This window comes from Urocampus carinirostris, chromosome 15 (assembly GCF_059441175.1).
Source record: "Urocampus carinirostris isolate Australia breed hairy pipefish chromosome 15, RoL_Ucar_1.0, whole genome shotgun sequence".
Classification (NCBI taxonomy): domain Eukaryota; kingdom Metazoa; phylum Chordata; class Actinopteri; order Syngnathiformes; family Syngnathidae; genus Urocampus; species Urocampus carinirostris.
Genome location: NC_142363.1, coordinates 5,566,648 through 5,587,685, shown reverse-complemented (window position 1 = coordinate 5,587,685; position 21,038 = coordinate 5,566,648). Strand labels below are relative to the sequence as shown.

The following is a 21,038-nucleotide window of genomic DNA, read 5'->3' as shown; positions in this document are numbered from 1 at the left end:
CTCACTCAGATAAGCTCGCGGTGATGGGAATTTGGCCTTTTTTTCGAGAAGCTACTTCTTCAGCTCGGCTCCCAAAAGCCTCTTCAGGTTGCTTTTGCTCTTTCTCCATATATTACCAAATATTATCTAACATTATGCAAAAAAAATATTTTGGGGTAAAAATGAGGCTAGAAAGAAAAATATACAGCAATGAAAATACGAAACGGAAGGAAAAAAATAAAGCAAAAAGAGAAAACAAAAAAACAACAATGCATGAAGAGAAAAAGAAGTAAAAGGCTAAAAGTAGAAGGAATATTAGAAAAAGTAAGGAAAAAATACAAAACATGTTAGAAACAATGAAGGAAGAACAAAACAATAGAAAAAAAAGAGAAAAAGATATGAAAAAGAAGGAAAAATCCATATAATCTCCTCACAGGTGCCTACTATGAGCTGGCATGTAACTCCCTGTTGACCCTCTCCTGCACTCAAGTTGCATGTGAGCGGAGCTTCTCTGCTTTAAAATGTGTGAAAACTAGGTTAAGATATTCTCACTGTCTTTATTTTGGTGTACTCTGAAAAAAGAAATTCTCATGTCTAGTCAAAATTCACTGTCATTAACAACGTTTCAGAGACCAATTAAAATGTGTGTAGTGAAGCTACTTTATGAGGGTAATTAGTGTGAAGCCTGTTGGGAAGGCAAATGCAATTCATGTATTTTCAAATTGCTGACACTGTTACAGTATCACTGTTCATAGGTAAATATGTTTACATCTATATCTGAATCTTTATATAATTCTTCATCCATCCATTCATACATACATACATCCATTATGTGCACCGCCTATCCTCAGTGGGGTCAGAGGAGCCCATCCCAGCAGTCTTCGGCAGTGGGCTGGGGACACCCCCTTAACTGCTTGCCAGCCTGTCGCAGGCCATAAACAGATTTCCTTTAAATTAAAATGCTAAAGGGTTTTTTATTAACTTCTCCATCCATCCATTATCTGCACCGCTTATCCTCAGCCCATCTCAGCTATCTTCAGGCAGGGGACACCCTGAACTGGTTGCCAGCCAGTCGCAGGGCACAGACAATTTGCTCGCTCATACACACCTAGGGACAATTTGGACCGGCCAATTACCCTAACATGCATGTTTTTGGAGGGTGGGAGGAAACCGTAGTGCCCGGAGGAAACCCATGCAAGCAAACTCTACACATGTGGTTTGATCTCATGACCTCTGAACTGTGCCGCACACGCGCTAACCACTGCGCTGCCGTGCTGCCCACCTCTCATCATATACCTGAATTTCTTCCCAATGAAAATGCATTACAAGAACTTGCTGCTGTTTCATTCATTCAAAATCCTCCTCCATAGCTAAGCTAAGGCTTTGGGTAGAAAACACCCGGGCTGAAAAAGGGACCCGTTGCGGCCTTGACTGACAATAGCATACCTGTCAACCTCCAGGGCTCCATGCCTGTACAAACTGTCGTATTTTCCCTTACAAAATAATCGTACACCATATTTTTTTTTTTTTCGAAATGATGCATGGTGGGAAATCCCCAGGCGGCAGACGCATTCGCACATTAGCATCAAACCGCTCGCTTCGTTTGCAACGAAAAAAAAAAAAAACGATACCGAGATAGAGGCTACCGCGGTGAACTCGTTAGACTTGTTTGATTTGCCGTTTCGTGATAGTCGGTGTTTACCGGATGGTACCCATAATTGACAAATTTGCATTTTTCCGTACAGATTTTCTTGTACGTCGTACACGTCTTAAAATGTTTAATAAACATACTTTGTACGGCAAAAACGTACAGGTTTACAGGTATGCAATAGAAATGACTAAATGCACGAATAAACAATTAAACAGCATTGGTGCCAATTATTTAGGCATTACGTGAATAGTTTATGTATTCATTTATTTATATGTCATATATTTTTAGCATTTATTTTTTACATTTATTTCTGCATATGGAACGATCGATCATTCGAAGGAAATAAACTACGTACTTAACTTTCAAAATAAAATCTATCAAGCGACAGACTTAATGCATCGAGACAAGACCGAACTGTTGAATCATGGGAAATAAAGTTCTCTCTCATGGTGGGAGGAGGCAGATTCTAGACTGCGTTTGTGTTGCCAATGCGAGTCAGTGTGTAGATGTGAGCCAATAGTGAGAAGTGGCTGAGTTCTGGGACGTTTCGTCTCCCTGACGAGCAAGGATTTTCAAATAAGGAAAACGAATCGTTTGGGACGAAACCACGGTTGGAAGACGTTCGAAAATGCGAACAACAATCCAGGAAGAGAGAAGCGCGTGCCCGTTAAAAATTGAGCGCGGGATCCTGCTCGTCCCTTCGTAACACTTGTGGCATCGCCGAAGATAAACTTTGACACCCAGCACCTAACAATGTCTACTAAATGGGCTGAATAGAAGCGTATTTCCTGGATTACCGACTCGGAGTTGACGTCCCCCCGACCCCAACTAAAAAAACGGGAACAGGAGGCGAGGGGGGCAAAGAAAACGCCCTGTTACTACTGCTGCCGTTATCTCCAAATTCGAACTTCGAAAAAAAGCATCTCCCACTTAACGGGAGGTGGAATGGAATGTGGGCCGTTATCTTCGTTGCTTAAAAGCGCGGCGTCTATTTCTTTGTCAAGGGACTGGTCTCTAGCTAAGTTTTGGGAACTCTTGTTGCTTTAGGAATATTATCCCCAATTTGGGTGGGCTTGGAGCCCCCAAGGCTGCCCCGCTAGGCCCCAACAAGAACGGCTTTCACATGTAAACCACATCACTCGAGGACCTAATAATAATTAAATTCCTTTGTTGATATTGTTTGACGAGAGACGCCGCAAACATGTCTCAAGGCGCCGAGAAGAGGATGGAAAGTCGGCTGAAGAAGTTGGAAGACTTGATGAGAAACCCCAGGTCTGCGTTGAACCTGGAAAGTTTGCTGGTGAGTCAAGTGGAATACGTCTCGTGCATTATTGAAAAAAGATGTGGCGGTAGCTGAAACGCGAGATGTAAAACGACCACAATAAAGTGACACTTAGTGGGGAGTGGGCGAATCGATCCAAATGTCGATATTATCAATACTTAGCTAGTGCTTGGATCGTACCAATACTCTTGTCTTGGGGTCTTGGGGATGCCCACCCATGGACACGCTCTGCCCCCCATGAAACCTGGAATCAATGGTGAGAGCAGTCTGAAAAAGGAAAAAAGGCAAACAAAAGCATATAAAGAAAATAAGTTAAAATAATAAAATAAGTAAAAAGCTGGGGAAAATAAACCAAATTATACGAGGAAAAAGAGAAAAACAAGAAGGAAAAAAGCAGAAAGAAAAGGAAGAAATGGCTAGAAAAAAAGAGAAAGCTAGGAAGAAAAACTAATGAAAATAGGGCATAAAAGATGTAAAGAAGAAATATGTGAAAGGTAGGAAAAATATTCAAGGGAAAGGAAGTAAGCAATTAAATAAGTGAAAAGCTGACTAAAATATTAAAAGAAATAGCAAGAGCAAAAATAAGTAAAAGAGGAAATAATAAGAAAAAGAGAAAGCTAGGAAAAAAGAAACGGAAGAAAAAAAAGAATATAAGAAAAAGAAGAAAAAATGAAAATAAAAAACGTGAAAAGAGAGAAAACAAGAAGAAAGCAAACAGATAAAAGTAGTAAAATGATGAAAATCCAAGAAAAAATAATAAAAGCTAGGAAAAAAGAAAACAAAAAATTAAAAAAGGGGAAAAATACAGGTTTGGGGGGTCCCTTTGTATAGTATTTTACTGATAATGTAATATTCTGCACAAAATAAATTAAAACATCATTCTACTCATTTATGATAATTAATAATTGTTTAACTTCCATGAATGTTTAGTTCATTTAAACTTTTTTTCTACTGAGCAACTTTAAACTAGACCCTGCGTGACACAACATAATGTCTAATAAAATATTGTCTTTTCATTGCAACATCAAATAAACTACAAAATACGAGAATGAATATACATTAAAAAGCTAATTGTAAAACACATCCCTGAAAAACATTGGCAAAGGTGCTGTGCAAAACATTTTTTTAGAAGTTGTAATAATTGTGCCCTATTTTGTGCACGGATAAAAACATTTTTGGCGGGTAAAATTTGCCTTTATTTATAAATAATATTGCAATTTATTAGGCCTTTATTGATGCATTGTTATATTGTAAAGCTGTCGCTGCAGTAAATGTTTATAGCCATAAAAAAGTTGAGGGTTGGGTTGATTCAGCCTACTGAAGGCCTAGGTGTTTAATACACTGCCCACCACGGCCAAAATGTAACCCCACTTTTGTAAATGGTGTCAACAAATTGTTTATTTGGGGCAAATCTTTAAATGTGATAAATAATTCTAATGCGCAAATGATGTATAATATACTTATAGGGACATTTTGCATTATTTAGTGCATCCTGGTGGTAAAAAAAACTCTTGCATAAAAAATATATATATATTGATTGTAATATTAAGCAAAAATGCATAACTTTAATATAAATATGCATTTTTCAAAATTGAGAAATTAGCATTTATTTCATGGCAGTCCCCATAGTTCAGGGGTGGCGAACAAGTGGCTCTAGTGCCGCATGCGGCTCTTGGCCAATAATAATGCGGCTCTTTTCCTCATTATATTTTCTATGTACTGTGGCTCTTTGTCTTGTTTCATGTTTAGGTTTTTTTGTGTGTATTGAGGGTGGACACTTTCCTTGAAATCAACACAAGAACAATACTTGTTGTATTGTAAGGAGAGGAGTGTGTTATGGGAAATAATATGTTCTTAATTGTGTGTGTTTGTGTGTGTCTGTCTGTCACGGCAGGTCAGTGTGTGGTGTGGCTCTTTGACCCTCACAGTTAAAAATTTCGGCTCTTTGTGTCAAACTTTTTTGCCACCCCTGCTTTATTGTCCCATACCTGATTGTTACTTGCCCATTCTTAACATAAATAATTCCACTTCTGTCTCAATATCTGCTATCAAAGATCCTGTATTGTGTTCCTTCTACAACCATGATTCTGAATGGATTTTGGTTTATAGTTTTCGCGGGCTGTGTCGCACAATACAATATAATCCGCTTCATGCAAGCTTTGTTCCTCACATCTTTTGGAGGGGGTGAACACATTAGCGACCAACAGGAGGATAATGTCTTAAGTGGAAAATTATCTGGGGAAAAAAAAAATCCTTATCCTTACACATCACAGATCTCCCAAACTACAGCTCTGTGGTCAGTTTTAACATAATATTAGGCCTACACTGCCTTGAATTGCAGTTTCCATTAAGTATGTTGTAGTGGCAAGATATCTGATTACAGGACTGACTGGAAAATGAAGTTTTACAGGGACATCGTGAACATGGACGGATCCTAGCAGCAGTCCCAAAAAACAAAGAGCAATGCTAACAGCTCAGAGCATGTTAAAGTGGCCAATAGCAAAAGCATTTATACAGTTCGAAAATGTAGAAGCCAAACCACGTCGTCACTAGGGGTTGGGTGATACTTAGAAATTACAAGAAAATACAAGGTAGTATTGATCGATACCAATCCAATATAGATACTTTTTGCTTGGAATCGTCATGATTATTGAAAAATTGACCTCCCCTTGAGTTAGTTTATAATAAATAGATAAACAAAGCAAAAAGTTTATTTTTATTAAATAACTTCAATGCAAAATTTAATGGGACAATTAGTATTTTTGACTACTGTGTGTTGCTGAGTTATGTAGTGCAGCCAAAACAAGCACGAGGAAGAATACCAACTATGGCATGCAAAAAAATGAGTAAATTTTTTCAAGAAATACCTCTATACCCCAACATAACAAATATCCCGAATATTGCATTTATTAAATGGCAAATTGCCATTGCTTCAATTTCAGGTCCCAGGTTGTTGAATGGCCACTGAAAATCGAGTACCAATACTTTAGCATTAGCGTTATTCGCCAAGCCTTAATTTTGAGTAAATGTTTGCAACTTGGAATTCTTCTCTTTGAACATATTGCAGTTTAGCAAGTCCCACATTCACCAAAAAGTCCAGTCATATTTATTTGTATAGCCCTTAATCACAAGGAGTCACAAAGGGCTGCACTGACAACAGATTATTGCAAATCGCAGACTATTATTGCAGCATCCCCTGATCTAAAACCTACATGAGGGCAAGGAAAAACTCAAGAACCTCATCATGAGGAAATTAAAGAAACCTTGAGAAGGGACCTCACACGAGATAATCCCCCTTCCAGGATGACTAAGCTGCAATGGATGTTGTAATAGCAATTAATACACAAAATATCATCAACAGGAAATTTAGGTCATTCATAAGCTATAGAATAGAAATGTGTTTTAAGCCTAGATTCAAACAGTTCCACGGAGGTTGTAGATCGAACCTCATTCACTGAAATGCTTGTACTCTCACACAACATAGTATCATAAAGTGCTTGGGAATTCACCCGTCATCTGCATTCACTGAGAAAGTGTGATGTTAATGTGAAGATTTAAACAAAGTTGCATTGAATTGAGGGATTTATTTTAAGAGTGGGTTGTTATAGTGCTACATTTACAAAAAGGCAGAGTGTAATAATAAGATAACTCTTCTTTCATATTTATCACTTTCTGTTTTTGTAAAATGTTACATTAGCTTGATGAATGGACAATCAACAGTGCAGTACTTTGCATCACCCACATGGTATTCACTACGCTTGGTTAGGTAGTGGACATAGGGAGTTGCCCAGGAATAATCCAAGTTGATTACGCAATTGTTTATTACACCGTGTAGATAAATGCACCATTAAGTTGTTCAATAAAATATTAAAATTTCAAACAAAAATGTATGCATACGTTAAAATTACTGACACTCTTGAAAACATTTAATGTATTAAAATTGTACAGATTAGCAGATGAAAATGCTGTAATGGTCCTGTTGTTTTTTTATCCTATGTACTAGCAAAAACACTCAAATGTAGGCATATTGTGATTTAAATAAAGGGGTAATCAGTGTTTAAAATCCCACCTATTGGCTGTAATGTTTTTGCCAATAGAACAAGATTTCTTTCATCAATTTTTTGCAGTGTTTTTTGAAGTGTCCCAAATGCCGTTGTTTTGCATTGATGCTACGTTTTAAGATATATTTTCAAATCACATGTACCCATATTTTTGATCCTAACTAATGTTTGTTACAAACAAAAACACTTAAGCGTAGACATGCTGTAATCTAAACAATGGGTGCCCCAACTACAGTGGTACCTTTTCCGGCTTTTGACAATCCATCGGATATGCGCAAGGGCAGACGTAGCGACAGCCTGACTAATCAACAATATCTCCGGGTAATTTGTTTCCCCAAATTACGATACTACATGGAATTTTGCTAAAAGGTCTTTAATTTGGGCTGATTGAATTATAGCTGCGCCTTGCTGGAAACCCTCCTCCTCCTCGTCTGTGAACTGTGACGGTGACACGAAGAGCATGCTGGGAGCACACATGTGTACTGGTTTCTAGGCAGATTTGAAGCAATAGCCAGTTTGTTTACGTCCTGAAAACTCTGGGAGCGGCAAATAGCTGCACGTACTGTACTGGGGCGGCAGTAGCTCAGGAGGTAAAGCGCTCGTCTTGGGATCAAGGGATCCCAGTTCGATATCCCGGCTCGTCCGTGTTACATGTCGAAGTGTCCTTGGGTAAGACACTGAACCCCTAATACCCCCATTAAGCAGGTTAGCGCCTTAAATGGCTGCAAGGCCGCTATTGGGAAATGTGGAGCACATTGTAAAGCGCTTTGGGAAATCATTGACTTGAAAAGCGCTATATAAATGCAGATCATTTCATTTCATTACTGTATGTTTGACTACGTAACTAGAGGCAATATTTTCCTGTTCAGGTACTTTGTAACCTGAAACTTTTGTATGTAGAGTCATTCAAGTAGATTGGCTCATTTTTCTTTTTTTGTCAATTGAACAAGATTTTTACAATCATTTTTGCAGTGTTGGTGGGAGTGTCACAAATCCTGTTATTTTGCATTGGTGCTACTTTTTAGAAAAAAATATTTTATTTCACAAAAGCGAGTCCCACGTGAAGACTATAGCGAAAAAGGTGTAAATTACCAGGTAACTTCAATGTCTGCGGTTCCTTTTCCTTCTTTTATAGTTGCCCTTTAGGTTTGAGCTGCCGTGACCTTTCATGCTCTTCAATTCTTGAGCTCCTTCTTGCCCCGATGCCTCCGTCAATCTCAGCATCAAGCATCCCGGTGCGCCGCGCCAATTGTTCCCTCTTCTGTCTTCTCAACATGCCCTTCATTTATGGTGCTGGCCTTCCATCTGCAAAAGATCAATTGGGTAGATCTGTTAGAGGTCCATATTCCATAGCAGTGGATGCAAGTCCATGCTCTTTCCTTCACTTTTGTACCCCTTGAACGACCTTCGTCGTGCCTGAGTGACCAGTACGTGTTTCTTCACGCTGAAAAACACAGGATCTTTAACGGGGCAGCCATGTTTCCTGCGCCTATACCAAACGACCACTCCATTGGTGCTACTTTTTAAGATATATTTTAAATCACATATTCCCATCGAAGTACCTTAAATTAGCCATTGTGTTTTACAAGTACCCACACTTAAGAAATAGAATTGGCAATTACAGTTTAATTTGCAGCCAAATGTGTGAATGAAACTATTTGAATTATTGCATATTAAAATGTACCGTGACCCACCACCAATTGTCTTTAGTTGGAGACATGCATGTCGTCTCCCATTTGCTATTGTTTTGACAGTTCCCATTCATGACAGTTCCCATTCTTTCAACAATTATTGAAGACTTAAACCACACACAGGCAATATAGAAGCAAGATTTTTTACTGCAATGAATTGAAAGCTTCAGACTCCTGCAAAAGTCCACCGAGTTGTGCTGAAGTCTTGCTTGATTGTATAAGTCAATCACAACCATTATATTTACCTTTTGAGTAATACAGTGTTTTCATTCTAATGCTTGGATTGATGTAAGCTGATGTGCCCTGGAAAGATGAATATTATGTTAAACCTCATTTGTTACTTGCAAGATAATTTAATCCAAGTCATGCAAGACATCTAAAATTTTTATTATTCTGTGGGTAAGCTTTTGAACTGCAGGGCCCTTACACTGTTTATCTATGTGCACCACAAAAAAAAACCTCACCCAAGTTTGTCTTTCTTCAATTTTCAACATTAAAGAGAATTATTGCTAGAACCACAGTTGTGTTCACTTCCTGCTTGAGAGCCGAAGCGGTGGTGTTGCTGAGTGTTTAAAAAAAAAAAGTTGAGTGGGAAGAAAAAGCTGCAGTTTTCCATTTTTAGAAGGCATGCTTTTGTCACTAGGATAGACGTTTTGCTCCCAAGGATGTGTTGTATCTACTTGTGTTATGAACATAGTTTTATGTGCCTAATTTGTTCTAGTCCCTTATGAGATTATTAGCAAATGCATTATTAAACTTTAAAAGCTGCTTACCTTGGACTACTTAAGTAATTGAGTAGTTCACGGTTTACACATCCCTTAACCACCAGGGTGTGGTGGGTTTTGGACAAGTACAGCCTGGTGGCACCTATCCCTCTGCAGGCTGTTTTTGGGGATAGGGGAATTTACATTATTCAATGAATTGATGCATCAGTGCGGTAACTTTCTATGTAAAGTTCCGTTCATTTAATTTGCAGAAACAGAACATTTCAAATTGGCATGTGCAGAGAATAAATTCTGAGTTACTAGTTTGGTTTCTAAAATGTCAGTCTCTAAGTGAACATAGAATTAACGCATCAGTGTTTGGTGTTTTGTGCACTAATTAAGTAGAAAGGAAGGAAATTCTATACTGCACACAAGCTTCTTTTTATTTTGCAACAAAAAACAAAACTGTGAATTCCCTTTTTTTTTTTGACATTTCATTCATTCAGTACATACAGTTTAGGCACGTCATTGTGAAGAATAGTGATAATTTGTATATTTTTCAGTTGTTTTTCAGTATTGGCTTCTTGTAGTTCAAAGAGTTATTGTTAAGCCCAAGCAATAGAAAACATTTTTGGTACAAAAGTAAGTCACAGAGACTTGATCTCCAACTGTCCTGTAACATGTAGGGAATTACCTCATTGGGTGAATTGCTGGCAACTATTCTGAATATGGGGCTCAAAGTCCATTCAATCGAGAGCACTTTCTGTTTTTACCTACAAGTCTTATCTCTTCTTTTCCTTTTTTGTTTGTCTCTGCCCCCTTGCCCGTTATTGCGACTTTGGTGAAAGATGCTGGCAGGTTATTCAGGAAGTGATGGATACAATTTTAACAGAATGGGGTTGTAAGCATTTTTCCCCATCTTTTGATAAAAAACAAAACAATGCAGTGATTTGCTAATGTTTTATTGTAAACGTGACATATTGCATTTTGGTTACTATTTGTCGTTTATCCCCCTGTACCCTATCTGATATCCTTTGGCGTTTGCATGCACCACTCCCCACTTTTTGTATCCCTAGTTTGGCTAAACGGATATTTTCTTCTGTCTCTGCATTTCCTGTTTACATTTTGTGTTCCATGTATGACACTATGCTCGTAAAGTGTTACAATATTTAAAACTTGTGGTTCTTCAAGAAAGTGTGGATAGTCTCTCCTCAACCTGACACTTGAACCAAAGCATTGGCTCCGTCTCTGGACTGTAGTTGAGTTGTTTCTAGACAAGCCAGAACAGTGCTGGTATCAGTGTGCTTGCTAGCAAGAAACACTGCCTTATAAGGCACTCGGGATGGTGGCCCAGGTCATTTTTTTTCCTTTTTGCAAAACAAGTCAGTCTCTCAACTCAGCACCTCCTCTGGGGAGACTGCTATGCCTCGTATTGGCCTTTTTTTGGTTTATTTGCTCCACATCAGTACCAAAGACCCATTGTCTGTTGGTGCACAAGTCCTAAATGGCTTCAAAATGTCACACTCCGCCTAAGCCATGAAGCTTGCATCATGGACGTGACTGAAATTGTTGAACTTGTTTTTGATTATCGTTAGAGCAGGGATGTCATACTCGGTTAGGCTCAGGGGCCAGATCCAGACTTTCTGTTCTGAGTCAGGCCGGATCAGTAAAAGAAGGTCAACGCCAAATCTTTAGCTCAATTTTCAGAATTATGCCTCATCATTCAGCCTATATTAGTAACCTACTTTACATAATACAATAACAGATTACAAGGGATCTTTTCCTAACACAAACCATTTATTCACAAACACTGGGGGGATTTTTATATTTGGCATTGTTAACTGGTTTATTTTAACAGTTGATTGGTAAATCGGTTCAGGTAAAAATATCAGACTATACAAACTCAACACTGCCCACTACCGTCTGGAAAGAGAATTTGGTTTCCATTTACAGTGGAACCTCGGTTCTCGACCATAATCCGTTCCAGAACCCTGTTCGAAAACCGATTTGGTTGATCACGGAAAATCGTTTTTCCCATTAAAAGTAATGTAAAATCATTTTAATCCGTTCCAACACCCTGAATTTTTAGCAAGAACGTAAACATGAAGCTAACCCAGGCTAATTGTACGTTTGCGTTAGTGTAATCTTCCGTACGAAAGATTACGCTAACATGAACGTGTAAAAATAAAAAAAAAAAGGATTATGAATAGGATTTTTTTACTTTTGTGGTGGACGGTGGGGAGAGAAAAATCATCAAACGTTTTTCAACCTCTTCCAAAACTTGCGGCAGTTGCTTGCTTATAGCGCTAACTTCCTTAGCCACATCACTCGATTTCACAGCCTCCTTATTCTTTACTATCGTACTTTAGGGCTAGGACCTTAGCTTGGCCTTTTGGCTGAGAGTAAGTGTCCCGGCTCCTAGGCTTTGTAGCGTATTATGAACTGACCGATAACGGATATTGGATAATGAATAACGAAGATAGAACAATAACCCTTAAAAACCCCCGTACTGATTGTAGATTTAGCCATGCATGATTTTTTGACCGAACAGCGAAGCAAGAATTTCTCGAAATTTTTGGTCGAACACCGATTTGTCCGAACTGAGAGGCGTTCGAAAACCGAGGTTCCACTGTATATAAAATATATCATAACTTTGGAAAGAAATGACGTAGAGATGCACTTATTTTTTGACATCCTCAGAAATTTATGGCAGGCCGGATTTAATCATTCAATGGGCTGGATGCAGCACGCGGCCTGTATGTTTAATATTCCTGCATTAGAGCTACTGACTTAGCAGTAAAAGCGCCATAGAAAGTTACCACATACCATTCATAATATTAATATAATTATCACTGCATGTATTATTGTTTGGTCAGACAACAATTGATAAATATTTCTGTTGATTTAGTGGACAATAAGTTGGAAGTAAAATGGAGAAAAGTAGACTCCTACAAACCAGTTATGCAACGCCAGCTTCTCCTATTTAACGATATATTATATTCATATTATTGCACAATGAGTGTTCTTTATAGGGGAAATTGTGCGTGACTTTATGTTCTTTTGAGGATGAGTGATTTGAAAATGAATGAATACATGTTTCCCAAGTGCAGTGCTTAGCACATTTGCCTAACATGGAAACAGCCCCCAGTTTGAGACCGGGTGGAAATGTATGTTGGCCTGGAGAGCGATGGGCGCCACCAGGCTGTACTTGCCCAAGACACACCACATGAAATGGTGCCCCTACGACCCTAATTGTTAAGGGATCCAACCAAACAACTAGATGAATTATTGTCATAACAATAGCATGATAATGTTGTCACTTCATATCACCAAGTACTGGTATACATACATCTATAGGAAGAGTAAATACTTGCACTCAGTCTTTTGCATCATAAGAAATGGGTCTCCGCTTTGGAAATGCTGATATATCTTCCTAAGGCATAAAGTAGGCCTGGGCAATATGTCAAAGAATGGTTATCACGATAACAGTGTTCTTGTTTCCCCGCGTCCCTGCGTCCTTGACGCATAATTTTTGCTAGGGACGCATAGTGCCAAATCAACGTGCGTCCCCGGGACGCAACTTTTTCGACACAAATTGTCATTATTACCCGATAACTTTTTTTTTTTTTTTAACAAAGATTTAAACTTTTTGTCAGGCAGATCCGCCATTGTTGTTTTGGTCTAGCGGTTGGAGTTTTCGTCAACACGCCGATCTCGGCAAACGAGATCTCGTTGCTTCGAGATTACGTCATTGTTGTGGTGCTTGTCGTCGATTTAAAGTGAAAATCAACAAAAAAATTGGTAATTTCTTCAGTGTCAGTAATAAGTCGAAACATAATGCAGAAAGTGATAACAACGGCAATAATTCCGGCACGAAAAAATGGCGGAGAAATTCTTCGGAACATCGCGGAGACTAGGAAAACACGTGTGCTGAAGCGAACGACTCGACGAAATAAAATAAACAAAAGAATACTCCTAGCAAGAAAAGGACATTTCTGCCAAAATGGACTAAATTATATTCCTGGTTACGCTATGAGGAGGATGATAATTGATTAGACCTTGCGAAAGCATTATAACTATGGCGGGACAGCAAACCACGAAGAATATATGAACTGAAAAATCTGAAGTGATAATTTGCTTTGTATTACCAATTAAATGTGATGATTAGAACTGTATTAATATATAGACTAATATTTCTGCAATATTATTTTGTATAATGTACAATATTTTTGTGAACTGAAAAATCTCAAGTGATAACTGCTTTATATTACCAATTAACTATGATGATTAAAACGGAATGAAAATATAGATTAATATTTTAGCAATATTATTATGTATAATGTACAATATTGTGAACTGAAAAATCTGAAGTGATAACTGCTTTGTCTTACCAATTAACTGTGATGATGAAAACTGAAAAATATAGATTAATATAACTATTTCAGCAATATTATTTTGTATAATGTACAATATTGTTGCGAACTGAAATCTTGAAGTGATAACTGATTTGTATTACCAATAAACTGCGATTATTAGAACTGAATGAATATATAGATTTATATTATATATTTGTTGCCGATTTACAATTTCAACCTCGATAACACTAAATTTTGGGGACCCATAGATCTCTGTTGGGACCCACAGATTTTTGAGCATGCGAGTCCCCGGGACCCATCACTTTTCAGAGGTAAAATGAACACTGCGATAATCATTCCAACCAGTAGATATTGACAAGAATCACACCTTTTTTTCTTTAACATTTTAAGTTTAATTTTTGCACCAGCGTGAAAGTTGACAAAACTAGAACCAATGAAACAATCTTTAATGTCATGGTGACAAACTACGACGCTGCAATTCACTAATATTAGGAAGATTAAAAGAAATTTAAAGTTAAGAAAATGAAGTAATCAAAACAAAAAATTGCAAATAATCTGAGGTAGACCAGCAACTCCCCAAACTTAAAGAACCAAAAATACACAAGGTAATTTTAATTTACACTCGGCAACATGTTAAAGCCTTTTGTGCATGCAGTCTTAGCGTGTCTGTTAATAAAATAAATAGACAAAAGAAATGTTTTCAAAAACAAACTTAACATCCACTCAGTCTCTCTGCAGTATTGGACTTTAAAGGGATTACAAAAGACCCCTTTTTAAAAAAAAATAGGCCCAGATTGTATATTGTTTCTCCCCACAATGATGCAGCTATGTGTCATAATATTCCATGTGCTTTGGATCTTGAGATATTAATTCTCAAAGTAGACGGTTTGACTTCATATCCCCTAGAGTTGTGACGTCACCAGACGATAACAAGGAATCGAAATAAAGGCGGGTCCCTTAGAAAAATATATGGCGACTACGATTTGTTGTACAACTGCTGAACCAACTTGCGTTACAAAGCCGAGGCCTTACATGGACTACCAAAACTTTGCTTAAAACACTCAAAATTTTTGATGACTTGAGATATAAAGCAAAATAGTGACTGGCTTGCTAGGGTGCTGTTGTTCTTCACATGACATCAGAGCTCATGAAGTAAAAGACTGTCTTAAAAGTGCATTATCTTCAAAAGAGATTGGACTATAACAATGGCATATACATAGATGATATGCAATCTTTTCACATTTTGTATGTTTTAGAATTTGGGTATCCCTTTATTGGTGCTCTGTGTTCCCACCTATTTGCAGGAATACACAGTTAGTGCCTTCCCAGCTAGCTGTTTGGGTTCAACATTCACTGGCCAGGTGCTTTTTGAAGGTCTGTTAGCACTCATTTGGAATTAAATTGTTTTTCCCCTCAGTGTGTTTTAGCGGGAGATACTGTTTAAAATGGTGGAATTAGTTTGTCATTTTGCCTGTCCTTGTTGGCACATGTTGTCGGCATAGTTTGCAGTCACAGTGCACATCACCACTTATTTTTATATTTATATTTTTTTGAGACTTTAAGTAACCAAAATACCTCCTAACAACTGGAGACGAGGGGCCTTTCCTGTCTACGACTCTTTCAGCATGCTTTGAGTGGGCATGCTGAGTGTTATCATTCGCTCACTTTGACTGTGTTGTTGTCCAATTAAGCCTTTACTCTGTGTGTTGCTCGTATGCTATTCCTGCGAAATGATTGGCTGGTCCACATTACCTTCTTCGTCCCCTGAATGTTTTTTGGGGATTATCTGCATGCCGTTGAGGATGTCTTGACACCATACTCTGACCTAACCACGTTACAACGCCATGACAGATGTAGTAAACCATAATTAACAGTTCTCCCCATGGGTAAGACCAGTAAACAGTAGACAATAACAAGACAAGCTTTACTATTTGACACAATTGTCAATGATTAGTCAAACAAATATAGTGCAGCTGTCAGATGAGGTGGGTCACCTTGTCGAAAAGCACAAAGCGGTATTTAGAGAAATTGTGGTTAGCATGGCTAGCTACCAACCCATACCGTCTTTATTCCCACATATTAACATATCTAACCAAATCGTCCATTCTGCCTGACTTCAGTCCACACGATCTGTACCACTATATTGTAAATGGAGTATCCTTATACAGCGGCACTGATCTAAAAGCTTATAAAAGTCTGGATGCTTACCAGTTCTTACCAGTACGCGTTGCTGCGCTGACTGGGAGCCACCTCATTTCGGCAATGGTAATACACTAACGTTAGCTGTGTTTTCCTTTTTGTTTTCTCCAGGGTGCCATAAAATCTCAAATCCACTGTAATCGAAAGCTGTTTAAAGTTTTTATCTTTTATGGACATTTTGAATAAGCCAATGTATTTATACATTGCAGACATCAGACACACCCAGCGACAGAAGCACTAGCTAACTTATTTGAAGCCACATTGAGTGTCTTTGACTTGACTCGTACCTCATCTCATCTCATCTCATCTCGTCAGCTGCCCCGCTTATCCTCAGTAGGGTCGCGGGGATGCTGGAGCCCATCCCAGCAATCATCGGGCAGTGGGCAGGGGACACCCTGAACTGGTTGCCAGCCAATCGCAGGGCACACGGGGACAGACAACTCACTCGCTCAGTCACACCTAGGGACAATTTGGACCGGCCAATTCACCTGAAATGCATGTCTTTGGAATGTGGGAGGAAACCCACGCAAGCACGGGGAGAACATACAAACTCCGCATAGTAAGGCCGGGAGCTGGATTTGAACCCACTCAGGAGGTTCCCACGACCTCAGAACTATGCCGCACACGCGCTAACCACTGCGCTGCCGTGCTGCCTGACTCGTACCTACTTAAGATAAAATTGTTCAGAAATACATAAACTGTACCTCGTAAAAAAATGGTCGCTGCAAATCTTGGAGTACTTTGATGGCTGCCAGTCCCTCTGATTGATTTCAGATATGCATCGCCATCTACTGTTTTCATCAAAAAAGATACGATAAAATGCCAAATTGGGCTTAGAACCTTGCCGGTTCGGACTGCCCACCGCACAGCAAGTTATCACCATTGTAAAAAGTCGTGGTTATATTCTTCTGTCGTGGTCTTGATTTTTTTTCAACTCAACTGTCTATTCAACTGCTGTCTGCTCCGGTACTTTTGCCCTCTGTCATGGCACTCATACTTCGGGGAATGCAACATGATGTCAGGTGCACAGGGTCAAGAGAGGATTAGTCATTAAGGGATATGGTGGGTCAACAGGAAAAGGGAACATATTAGTTTTACTTGGTTATTTATATGTTTTTTATTCTCTTTAATTTCGGCAACAAATATCAGTTTTGGTACTACAAGCCTTACCCTTTTCATTTTTTTTTTTTTAACGACTAAATAATGTTTTGTTTTAAAATAGTTAAGTTTAGGGTGTTCTATTGAATGTGTTGATTTATTCTAAAAAGGTTCAATGAAGGACTTAGCATGTCTAATTATTAATCAATCTAATGGGAGTCCTATAATAAAATAATCAGCATACATAGTATGGTAATCAAGACCACTTCCCCAATATTGTACATGTTGTGAGCTGACACTACAAAGTGGCAATACTCCTTCAATTTGGTAAAAGGACATTTTGAGCCAAAAAGTGTGTTGCGGGCAGCCAGGATTTTACATCATCATCCACCGAGTGTGAGTTCATAATACACATGTGTCAATACAACCTTTGCATTAAGATAACATGACCTAACCTGATTCAAGACCTCAGGTTGGATTTGTGGTGTGTAAATTAAGGAGTTTTGAGTCTCTTGTCTCACCAAACCCTCTCTCAATTCAACAATCCGAAAAGTCAAACATTAATGGCCTATGACAATAATGGGCCCACCAAAGCAACAAATTGGTTTTAGTTAGCCCTGCACTCATGAGATTAATAACTTGCTTCACTACATAGTGTAAGCGTTTAACATAATTTGTATGCACTGTACCTTACGAACATGACACATGGGTATTATGTCTTCTGTATTTATTGCATTCTAGTGGAGCAGCATGCATGTGAACTAGCGGACATGTTGCACAACAGTACAGAGTACAACAAAATGCAAAACAATAACTAATTGCAGTTTAAAGAATTGTTCATTAGCCCCAAAAGGAAAATGACTTATCACTTCTCATTTGCTTATAGCTTATTTATTTCATTGATCCTGTTAAGGTAGAACAATAGTCTGTTGTTGTTTTTCGAGAACAGCATAAAAAATAACTTGGATTGGTTAAAGTGCACTAGTAAAAGTAGGATAATAACAATTGGCCACAATGGTCAGTCCCCACTTGTGGTTGTTCTTGGTTTTGGAAAATACTTTGCAACCTTTTTCTTAGTATATTTTTAGTTAGATGAGTCCTGTAAATGAGCAGCACAGAGAACAGGAGGCTCCCACACATAACTCTCTCCATCTAGCATCATCTTCGTCAACCTTCTGTTGAGACATAACATCCCACACACAATATTTCTTACACGGGCACAAACACAGTATGTGAAGGGCTCTATGCACAGATTTATGTAGTCATGAATACACTCAATGCATCAAGTTTTAATAAACTTTATGTTGTCTTCAGCAGTTGTATAAAAACCTTAACAGCTAGTAAATTTTAATTCTTCTTCTTAAAGCTAAACAAATGTGGAATTCAGACTAACCCTTAGATTCAATTAAATGCTGTTTGGCCAAAACAAACAACTGATTTGTTATCATTGCATGGCCTTTCAAAAGGGAATTTTTACATAACTGTTTTCCCAGTTTAAATGTTCCAACATTAGAAAGATCCAGTATTCATCACATTTAACCACCCTATATTTGCAATTCTGAAATGAAGTCGATATGAAATAGTTTTCCCTTCTCATACAACTGAGCCCCTGCTCCCATCTTGCACCCTATAGTAAAGCCAAGGCCAATCAGGAGTGGCGCTTGTTCAGGGGAGACCAATTTAAGCACATCGCACAAGAGCTCTGTACAAAACGTGTTGAATGACATAAGCAAAGCTAGAGCGACTTATCGGGAAGAATAGATTTCTTGAAGGGCCGGCTTATATCAAGGCGGAGTTTGGGCTGGCTGGATAAGAAAAATAATTTGAACATGTATCTCTCACGTGTACTATCAAACCTTACTCATGAATTCATTCTCTAGTCATCTTTTTGGCCACATTGAGCGCACAGATGAGGTGAGTTTTACCCCCTGGGGCAAACCCCCCCAACATTTTAAGTTGGTTTGGCCCACCACCACTCTTCTTTTCTGTAGCAGTAAAGTTAATACAGAACAGCGCGAATGATATGAGTCAGGTATGGTGGAGGGCAGAAAGGGGCCAAGTGGAGCAGGAAAAGGAAAATAAATGTGTTAAAAGTTAATTATTCATTTTACTCATCTTGCACTTTTTGCCTGTCATCTGTGTCCTCCTGGATGTGTGTTGAGCTATATGTTTACAGTTAGGTAGCTCCTCTAACTCAAATCAGCTTGCGGTGATTGGAATCCCGTCTATTTTTCGAGAAATGGCTCTTTCAGCTCGACTCATTAAAAAGAGGTGTCTTTCAGCTCCCAAAAGCCTCTTTAGATTTTTTTTTTTTAGTTTATCTACATATTAAAAATTATTATGTAACATAATGCCCAGCATGACATTTGGGGGACAAGCGAAGCGAAAAAGAGGGCAATGAAAAAATAAAATTAAGGCAATAGAATAAAGAATAAAGAAAAGAATACAAGGAAAATGAGAAAAGTTCAGGAAAGAAAAAGAGGAAAAATCCTAGAAAAAAATAAAGAAAAGAGGATGTGAAAAATAAGAAAAAAGCAGGTCCTCTCATAAATTAAACTCAGTTGCCTACCATTGGGCTGGCATATAAGGTTCCTGTTGATCTTTTCCTGTACTCGGGTTGCATGTGCGCTTCTCTGCTTTAAAATGTGTGAAAACTAGGCTAAGAATCTCACTGTCTTTTCTGGCAACTTGTCAACATATACTCAAATTTCTTCCCAATAAAAATGCATTATAAGAGCTCGCTACTGTTCCATTTATTCAAATTCCTCCTCGACAGCTAAGTGAGCCGGGTTTGGGTAGAAAACTCCTGGGCCAAAAAAGGACATGTAAACTTTTGCAGTCATTTAATAGTACTATTGTGGCCCCTTTATGCTTATATCCATCCATCCATTATCTGCACCACTTATCCTCAGTAGGGTCGCGGGGGTGCTGGAGCCCATCCCAGCTATCTTCGGGCACTGGGCAGGGGACACCCTGAACTGGTTGCCAGCCAGTTGCAGGGCACACAGGGACAGACAATTGCCCGGAGGAAACTGGCGCAAGCACGGGGAGAACATGCAAACTCCAGACAGGAGATTAGATCTCATGAACTCAGAACTGTGCCGCACACGCGCTAACCACTCCGTCGCTTTATTAATTTTAGATAAACAGAACGTGCACATACTTATCAGAGAATGAGCATACTTTTATCAATTTGATTTTACTAACTGTTTACTTACTCTTCTTCAACTAAACTATAAAAAGAAGTACAATACAAATAAAAATATGCCATCGATTTTTCAACTTCCCTCATGGGATTCAAAAATAAAATTCAATTTGTAATAATCTGCGGTATTTAAAAACTACATAAATAATCTTTGTTAAAATAATATCCTGTGAGAGCTTTAAGTTCATTCAAGTTTGACCTTGGACCTGGAAGCACCAAATTCTTCCCGCTGCTAGATTTGTTTCTTGCATATTCTTTAATTGACTGCACTATCTTAGTACCAAAAACGCAGAGGGCGCAGGAGCATGGGACACAAATCATTCAATTCCAAGAGGACGACCCACTCTAGTCTCAGTGGGTGCCTTCACTTTGCTATCTACTGGATTCCTGCTGTTGTCTCTTAAGGATATTTTATGAGCCATGCTTACCCGTTACGGTCACTGAGTTTGGCCCACTGTTTATCTCGACAACTATTTTTAAAACGTCTGCTCTTCAATCAAAACAGTGACTTTTATTTTTTTTTCAATGATTTGTCCTTGGCTACTTTGTCTTTTTTTTTGCCCAGTAGGATAGGATGCATAAATCACTCTTCCCAGATGTTTCTTCATCACGCCTACTTCATTTGTTTTTCAAGGAAACCTTTGGTATGTTTAACTTTTAAAAACGTTTTATATTAGCAAAGCAACTTTGTTCATTAAAATATGCACATATGAAATTGAGATCTCCATTAAAACTCATCCACTCGTTGCATTTTGCTGTAGTTACTTAGCAACCATCCCTCATTGCATTTTG

The 21,038-nt window shown here is 38.5% G+C and overlaps 1 protein-coding gene and 1 pseudogene across 1 annotated transcript in view; one reads left to right on the top strand and one right to left on the bottom strand.

Annotated features, from left to right (window-relative positions):
* Positions 1 to 2,070: 2,070 nt before the first annotated feature.
* Positions 2,071 to 21,038, top strand: part of rock2a (rho-associated, coiled-coil containing protein kinase 2a) — a 59,550-nt gene continuing 40,582 nt past the window's right edge. Inside the window, exon 1 of the mRNA XM_088353926.1 lies at positions 2,071 to 2,930. Coding sequence (XP_088210052.1) covers positions 2,832 to 2,930 — 99 coding nt within the window. The 5' untranslated portion in view covers positions 2,071 to 2,831. The remainder of the gene's footprint in view (positions 2,931 to 21,038) is intronic.
* Positions 3,071 to 8,451, bottom strand: LOC148351382 (large ribosomal subunit protein mL52 pseudogene; annotated as a pseudogene).